This window comes from Ochotona princeps, chromosome 17 (genome assembly GCF_030435755.1).
Source record: "Ochotona princeps isolate mOchPri1 chromosome 17, mOchPri1.hap1, whole genome shotgun sequence".
In the NCBI taxonomy this organism is placed as follows: domain Eukaryota; kingdom Metazoa; phylum Chordata; class Mammalia; order Lagomorpha; family Ochotonidae; genus Ochotona; species Ochotona princeps.
Window position 1 is genome coordinate 54172497 of NC_080848.1, and position 8165 is coordinate 54180661.

At 62.0% G+C, this 8165-nt stretch overlaps 1 protein-coding gene across 1 annotated transcript; it reads left to right on the top strand.

Moving 5' to 3' along the window:
- The first annotated feature begins 286 nt into the window (after positions 1-286).
- Positions 287-8165, top strand: ARRB2 (arrestin beta 2). Its single transcript, XM_004594836.3, has 15 exons — positions 287-424; positions 3065-3095; positions 3688-3748; positions 3852-3896; positions 4107-4303; positions 4578-4637; positions 4960-5027; positions 5164-5299; positions 5495-5579; positions 5789-5861; positions 6117-6254; positions 6894-6977; positions 7082-7161; positions 7309-7363; positions 7627-8165. The coding sequence occupies exons 1-15, from the start codon at positions 402-404 to the stop codon at positions 7718-7720; spliced, it is 1230 nt and encodes a 409-aa protein (XP_004594893.2). The 5' UTR covers positions 287-401; the 3' UTR covers positions 7721-8165.

An 8165-nucleotide genomic window follows, 5' to 3' on the forward strand; every position in this document is an offset into this window, starting at 1 on the left:
GGTGCACGCCGGGAGCCAATCAGAGAGCTTTTTCCCCTGGAGGGCGGGCGTCTTGTTTGACGGGCCCAATCAGCTCCTAGGGATCTGCGGCAGCGCGGGGGAGGTGGGCGGGGACAGCAGGAGTGGGGACGGCGGCGCGCGCAGGGAGGAGCGTCCCTCGGGGCCGGGGACGCGGAGCGCGGAAGGTGGAGGCGGAGCCAATCACGGCGCGTGCCTCGGCGGAGAGGGCGGGGCGCGGCCGGCGCGCGCGATCCGGCTGACGCACCGGGCCCGACTGCCTGGAGAGGGGGAAGAGGGAGAAAGAGCGAGGGCGCGCGTGCGCAGTGGCGCGGGGAGGAGCAGGACCTGGCAGCGGGCGCCGAGGCTGCGAGCGAGCCGCGGACCGGGCGGCCGCGCGCACCATGGGGGAGAAGCCGGGCACCAGGTAAAGGAGGTGGGGCCGCACGGCGGGGTCTGGGGTTGGGCACACGGGTGTGGGGGGCTCCTGCGACTCAGGGGACTGCTGCAGAGAGGATCTCCGCCACAAGGACACCAGGGAGAGAAGCTGGGGGCCGGACGCCTGGGTCCCAAGGGGGCAGCCATCGGGAACCCCACGCCTGGGTCCTCGAGGAAAACGAGGCGGGGTGGGGGACGCATGCACGGGCCCTTGCAGAGAGCAAGGCCTGAGGGGAGCCGCAGACAGGCTTCGGGATTCTCCCAGGGATGGAGGGGATCGGACGCCCAGGTTCTCCCGTGCAGGCTGAAGTGTAGGAGGCAGCAGGAGCAGGTGGCCGAGCGGTCCCGAGGGTCCTGTTGGGAGAGGCTAGGTGCTGGCAAAGGGGAGCGCTCCTGCTCCCTTTTTAGGTTAGCGCACAATCCCTGGGAATCCCATTCCATACCCTTGCCTCCACCCTTGCCTCCACCTGTCCCGAGGAGGACCCAAACTTCTGCCCGCCCCTAGGTTGCCTGGAGCAGGAAATAAGTAGCGTCCCCCTACCTACCTGGGCTGCATCCCTCCTGGGGGGCTGCTGAGGGTGGGAGGGAAGTATCTACCGGGAGCCACGCATCCACTCCCCGGATGTTTTCTGTGCAATCTCCTTCCTTCCACTGATACCCTGAGTTTTTTTTTTTTTTTTTTTTTTGGTCTCTAGCAAAATCTACTTCCTGTTGTGACCCAATACCTCCTCGGGGTGCCGCTGGGGGTGGTTAGGCAGGGAGTGAATACCTGGGTCCCATGGGAGCAGGAGCCACAGAAAAGCTAAGGCTCAGACAGCCCCCCTCCATCAAGAGCCCCCTCCACCTCCCCGCCATGCTTGGTTCTCTGAACCCCAAACACCGAGTCAGGGAACCCAGGGAGCTTCAAGTAGAGAGATCAGAGAGCCACGGAGCATCCGAGGGAAGGGAGATGGGTGTCCTGGATCAGGGGTCACACACCTCCAGAGAAAGGGGAAGTCATGGGCTTGGAGGAGGCCCCCGATTTCCGCTATGTGGTTGGGAGGGGGGGATGGACAGGCCAAAGACGGACTGCTGACTTAGCACAATTCCCTCCACCACCACCACCACTACCCACTCCACCACCCCCCTCCATCAAATTCTGGGCCTCAGGAAACGGAGAGAATAGCAGGAAGTGCGAAGGAGCATCTGCTTGGGCTGCCCCCATCACCCTGCACGGGCACCTCCCCGGTCATTCCCACGCTAGCTCCTGGGCGGCCCCAAGCGCATGCACATGGCTCCTCCCAGCCCCACAGAGGGTCAGGATCCAAAGGGCAGGTACTCTCAGGTGGCTCCACGTCACTGCCCTGGAGTCACTCTCTACTGGGCAGCCCTGGGGGCTGCAGGCCCAGCCCTCTGCCAGGGCTCCAAGTGGCTGGAGGCACTGGGACGAGGAGGAAGACCAGAAGCAGACGGGTGGGATGGAGAGGTGCGGAGGGCCTGGGCTATATCAGAGCTCCCCCCTCCCGAGGGACCACCTTATAGCTGTGGGACCTCTGACCTCGGACAGCTTGGATGGGGAAGGAGGGGTGAGCCGAGTTGCTCTAGCAGCAACTGGGGTGCTGGAGTTGGAGGAGGGAAGGGCCAGGCAACCGACTTTCAGTCTACTGAAAGGGCCCCTTTCCAGCGGTCGGTGCTGAGACCAAGTGGATGGGAATGAGTGAGGTACTGCTTCAAAGAACAGCCCCACACATGGCCAGAACTCTGCCCTCTTCTCCCAGAGAGAGGTGGGGGCTTAGGTTATTTGAGCAACTGGGAAGAAGACCCCCCCTTGGTGGGACAGACTGCTAATGGATGCTCCTGACACATGTGACAGGTGTGACAGCGCAGCCCTGAAGAACTCTTGGGCTCCAGGCCAGACTGCCTCGGCTTGTACCCAAGCTCCCCGTTCCCTCTGCCTGTAACCTTGGACATAGTAGCTGACCGCTCCCTGCCTCAGTTTCCTCCCCGGAGAGATGGAGTGCTTAGCACTCCCTACACCCCGTCAGGCTGTGCCACTGCTAAATGAGGTGGCACAACTGGAACAGTGGCTGCTGGGCTTTGGGGGGCCAGAAGGGGATACCCCGAGGCCTCCCAGGGTGAAGGGAGGCAGGAGGCACAGCTCACGGCTCTGGGTGCTCTCACTGTGCCAGCGAAACATAAACAAGATGTGACAGGAACCCAGAAAGAGGAGGGCCCAGAGCCTGGATGGCAGTTTCCAAGCTGGGCCCCGCAAGACACATACTAGGATTAGAAGCTGTGGCGTGGGAAGAGTCCGTAGTTAAGGGTCAGACCTGGGTAATGACCCTGGGAGACAAAGGCCACAGCTGGTCGTTGGTTGCCTTTGGCACTTGCTAAATGATCCCCGGAGCTGGAGCCCAGGTGGAAGGGCCCCTGGGAAATCTGGTGGTTCCTGGAGGCAGCCAGGAGCCATCCCTTTGTGGGGGCTGGGAAAAAACAGGACAAGAGGGCACTGGCCCTGGCAAATAGCTCCAAGGGACCGCCATGTGAGCACCATGGAGTTAGCGGGAGCGGGGCTGAGGCCTACAGGGGAAGGATGCGGATCCCTGCGAGACTGAACGAGGCAATGGGATTTCCCTTTCTCTTTTATTAGGGTCTTCAAGAAGTCCAGCCCTAACTGCAAGGTGAGTCTCCCATGGTGCTTACCCCTTTGACCTCCCCTGTTATCCCCCCACCTGATGTGGGACCCAGACTGCCCCTGACCATCCCCAACCCTAGCACCCCACTTCCTGGGACAGCTTCCAGCTGAGCTGAGGACTTCCTGCCAGCCTGAAGCCCTTGCCTGGCCGCAGTTGCTGGAGCCCACTGGCCACCCCATGGGGCTGCTGGGGATTGCATGGGGTCTGGATCCCTAAGCTAGCCCCAGGGGAGGAGCCCGGAAGTGACAGGCCTCACAGGAGCCAACCCAGGATGCCTGGGCAAGGTTAACAGCCTGTCCTAGGCGCTGGGTTGTTTATCCCAGGGTCCCTGGGGAGTCCCAGGGGGCAGGTTGGGCTGAGTCCTCCCTGAGGACACACACACACACGCATGACTGGTAGACAGGTGTAATGAGAGGTTAGGGAGCTGCTATGAAAAAGCAGCCCCACATACACCCTCTGCCTGGCACACCACTGGGAACCCAGGGCAAGGGGACAGGGCAGTCATGGGGGAGGGGCAGCTCTGACAGGCTGCTACTGTCCTCCCCGATCTTCCCTGTGACCCCTTGACCCCCCTCAGCTCACCGTGTACTTGGGCAAACGGGACTTTGTGGATCACCTGGACAAAGTGGACCCTGTAGGTGAGTCTGCCCAGATAGGAAGGGTGGGTGGGTGGAGTCAGACAGCCTGGGGCAGGGCAGGGCTGGAGTGGGTGAGAGCTGCAGCCCGTGTGTCCCTTCCCAGATGGTGTGGTGCTGGTGGACCCTGACTACTTGAAGGACCGCAGAGGTACTGCCCTCCCCCCAAAGTCCAGGGTCTTTCGGGGAGGTGAGATGGTGAAGCGGGCTGCCATTGGAAGTAGGGGAAACTGAGGCAGAAGCTGTTAGTGGGATTCTGGTGATGTTCCTGGGGCTGAGGAAGTTGCCAGGAACGCTGGGAACGGCGGGACTGAGGGTGGGCTGGGGCCACTGACCGACCCCCTGTGCCCCCCCTTGCCAGTGTTTGTCACCCTCACCTGCGCCTTCCGCTATGGCCGGGAAGACCTGGACGTGCTGGGCTTGTCCTTCCGCAAAGACCTGTTCATCGCCACCTATCAGGCCTTCCCCCCAATGCCCAACCCGCCCCGGCCCCCCACCCGCCTGCAGGACCGGCTGCTGAGGAAGCTGGGCCAGCACGCACACCCCTTTTTCTTCACGGTGAGGATCCCTCCTCCTCCCCCCACCTGGGCAGGGCAAAGGATCTGGGAGTGGGGCATTGAGGGGACAGATCCCCAAGACACAGGCGGAGACCCCAGCTCCACTCCTGTTGGGGTCACCCTGTAGCCCAGAAGCCCTGGACTTGGCTTCCTCTCCAGGGTCCCTTCCTTTGTTTCTCATCCCTGGGGGACCTCTCTGTTTCTGAAGGTGAGAGTGGGAGGAAGATGGGGCCCTCCCTTGAGAGACTAAAGGCCCTCCCTCTCCCATGTGGCAGATACCCCAGAACCTGCCCTGCTCTGTAACACTGCAGCCGGGACCAGAAGACACAGGGAAGGTACAGAATGAGGGGGGCTGGGGGGAAGTGGTGGGAGGAGAAGGTGGCAGCACATCACAGCTGAGCTGGAGGGGAACTGGGGCTGAGGCTGGGGCTATGTCCCCGGCGGGAGTGTGGGGACCACAGGGTTTGGTCTCTGCCCCCTACCCTCTTGGCCTGCATGTGACCAAGCATCTGTCAGGTGCCAGGCCCCTGGGAAGCAGAGCAGAAAGACCTAGTCCCTGGCATTCCTCAGACCTGCCTGGGAGGAAGGAGGAAGAGAAGTGTGTGGAGGGGAGGGGATGAGAGTAGTCTGGGTCAGAGGCCACCTCTCCCCTCCCAGGCCTGCGGGGTAGACTTCGAGATTCGAGCCTTCTGTGCCAAATCGTTAGAAGAGAAAAGCCACAAAAGGTGAGGGAAGCCAGCTGCCTCCTGCACAGCTGGGCTGCTCCTGCCCTGCACCCTGCAGCCCCCCAGCTCCTATGGGAGGTGGGGGCCAGCAGCTTCTACTTGGTGGGGCTCACCCCTTCCTCCCCGCCACCCCCAGGAACTCGGTGCGCCTGGTAATCCGCAAGGTGCAGTTTGCCCCTGAGAAGCCCGGTCCCCAGCCGTCAGCCGAAACCACACGCCACTTCCTCATGTCTGACCGGTCCCTGCACCTCGAGGCTTCTCTGGACAAGGAGGTGAGGTGTGAGAGGGTGACGCAGGTGCCACAGGGTAGGTTGGGGCCTGAGGGGGCTGAGGGGGCTGAGAGGGGTGCTGGGTTAGCTCATGGAGAGGGTGCTTTCCAAGGAGGTGGCCCCAGCTACTGGGGGTGCGGTGTTCCTGTGGCCTTGGCTTTGGGGAAGGGGCTTCATGGGACCCCCTCTCTTCCAAAGCTGTACTACCACGGGGAGCCCCTCAATGTCAATGTCCATGTCACCAACAACTCTACCAAGACCGTCAAGAAGATCAAAGTCTCTGGTAGGAGGTGGGGGCTGGAAGGGGTTCTTGGGGGAGGCGGGTGTCGCTGCCTCAAGTGTGCCCGATCCTGCCCAGGCCACATTCCAGGGTGAGGGATCCCTGCCTTGGGGTGCATGGGGTGCAGGCTGCCCCAGGTTGGCCTTGGACTTCCTGCCACCAGGAGGAGGGGCGGTGGCAGAGCTCTGGGCCTGATCCCGCCTGCCCCACAGTGAGACAGTACGCCGACATCTGCCTCTTCAGCACTGCCCAGTACAAGTGTCCCGTGGCCCAGCTGGAACAGGAGTGAGTACCTCCCTGGGTCCTACCCTCAGGGCAGAAGCTGGGCCTGGGCGAGTGTGGAGAGATGGGGCTCCTCCCCGCACAGCCAGGCAGCTTGGGCCCCTCCCCTTCCTGGGCAGGCAGAGCTTAAACTTCCTCCAGGACCTGTGCCCAGAGGAGGGAGATGCTGCTAGGGTTGGGGGTACAGGAAGCTGGCCTTGACTACCCCCTGCTCCAGGCCCCTGTAAGACTGTTCTCCTGTGCCTGCCCCGCTCCCAGCGACCAGGTGTCCCCCAGTTCCACCTTCTGCAAGGTGTACACCCTCACCCCGCTGCTCAGTGACAACCGGGAGAAGCGTGGCCTCGCCCTGGATGGCAAGCTCAAGCACGAAGATACCAACTTGGCGTCCAGTACCATGTGAGTGTGGGACGCACCATTCTGCTGGCAGGGGGCGGTTCTGCCAGCGATACCAGCCAGGTGCCAAGGGTGGGAGACCCACAAATTCTCTTGACCTCAGGGGAGGCATGGAATACTACGGAACAGGGTTAAGGATTGGAGGCGGCATTCATCTGGACCCAGAAGGCCTAGCTTGGGCCCAGAGGCAGCAGGTGACAAACGTGTGCCGTCAGGCCTGAAGCCTCACACAGAGCAGAACTGGGCAGGCAAATGGAGAACTGTGAGGGCTGCTGGGCCCATGGGCAGTGGGCAGCCTGAGTCGCCTGCACCACCAAGGCTGTAGGCAAGCCCCCGTGGCACTGTTGCCTGAGCTGCCCAAACCCACAACCACACACGCCAGGGCCGGAGGGCAGCAGCGAGCGACGGAGATGTAAGGAGAGGAGCAGGAGGCAGGCTGGGTGCCTGATGGAGAGCAGGGCATATAGGGCTGGCGGTCTTTCACTGTGCATGAGAGACAGAAAGGGAGAGGCCACAGGGGGGTCGAGCGGGCATCCTGTGTGATCTTTCCCATGGTTAGTGCAAGTTTGTTGTCCTGCTCAAACTCCTGGTGGGGGCCCAGAAGGAGGGCCCACGACCTGACTCTCCACTCCTCATCTGCAGTGTGAAGGAGGGAGCCAACAAGGAGGTGTTGGGCATCTTGGTATCCTACAGGGTCAAGGTGAAGCTGGTGGTGTCTCGAGGCGGGTGAGTGTGATGGGGGAGCCCGGGCAGGGCGGCATCGCCATGTATCTGTATCGTTGTCGTCATCACGGTCATCATGCTGTCCGGGCCACCTCTCCCCTGCCCAGGGATGTCTCCGTGGAGCTGCCTTTTGTCCTTATGCACCCCAAACCCCATGACCACATCACCCTGCCCAGACCCCAGTCAGGTGAGCACACCCTCTCTGCCCCTCCCACGCCAGCCCCAGGCCCCCTCCCCCCAGTGGAAGGCCTGAAGCTGGACTGGTGGAAAAGAGCGGGTCCTTCCTGAAGCCCCCCTCCCACCCACACGCCCACCCCTCTCCTGCTCTCCTTAGCGGTTCCTGAGACAGATCTCTGTGTGGACACCAACCTCATCGAATTTGACACCAAGTAAGGAACTCGTCTCCCTGCCTTTTCCCATTGTCTGTCTCTGGACGGTCACTCCTAACACTCCTGGCTTTGGGGTTTGTTCATCATCTTCCCCCTGGGGTTGGGGGTGGGATTTGAAGTGGCAGTCTGAGAAGCCCAAATCCATCAGGCCCCTGTCTGTCCCTTCCCACAAAGTGCTCTGGTCCCATAGCACTCTGAGGCCTCTTGAGTGCTGAGCGGAGAGGGTCAGGGGCTCACCCCACGCCCTCCTGCTTCCCACCAAGCTATGCCACCGATGATGACATTGTGTTCGAGGACTTTGCCCGCCTGCGGCTGAAGGGCATGAAGGATGATGACTACGATGAGCAGTTCTGCTAGGAAGAAGGGTGGGAGGGCTCGACCAAGACCCTCCCCACCACTGCAGCTGGGGGCAGGGCTGGCCTGGGCTCTCTTCCCTTCCCCTGCGTCTGGCACATTCCTCCACCACCCTGCCCTACAACCCCCTCCCCCGAGATACGTACTGGACCCATCTCCGGTCAATGTGGGCATTAATTTCTTACGGCTCTGCCTCCCCAGCACCCCTTCCAAGGGGGGCGTGGCAAGCCGTGTTCAAACCTACACTTTTCCAATGGACGATAACAGGAGGGGACAGTGGGGAGAAAGGGCTCCCACACACGGCCTCGCCCAGTGCGCCCCTCCTGTCACTTTGTCTGCCTCTTGTTCCTCCAAGGTGACAGCCTGGTTGGGGAGAGGAGGGCTGGGGGAGGACAAGGCTGTGGCTTTGTTTCTGAGCATAAGGAAGAAAATAAACCTTTTACTAGGC

Excerpts from the sequence above, each read along its gene's own strand:
- ARRB2 (XM_004594836.3), top strand. The coding sequence starts at position 402 with ATGGGGGAGAAGCCGGGCACCAG. Across the intron at positions 5,580-5,788 it reads CAAGAAGATCAAAGTCTCTG|TGAGACAGTACGCCGACATC; the intron begins GTAGGAGGTGGG and ends CCTGCCCCACAG. Across the intron at positions 5,862-6,116 it reads GTGGCCCAGCTGGAACAGGA|CGACCAGGTGTCCCCCAGTT; the intron begins GTGAGTACCTCC and ends CCCCGCTCCCAG.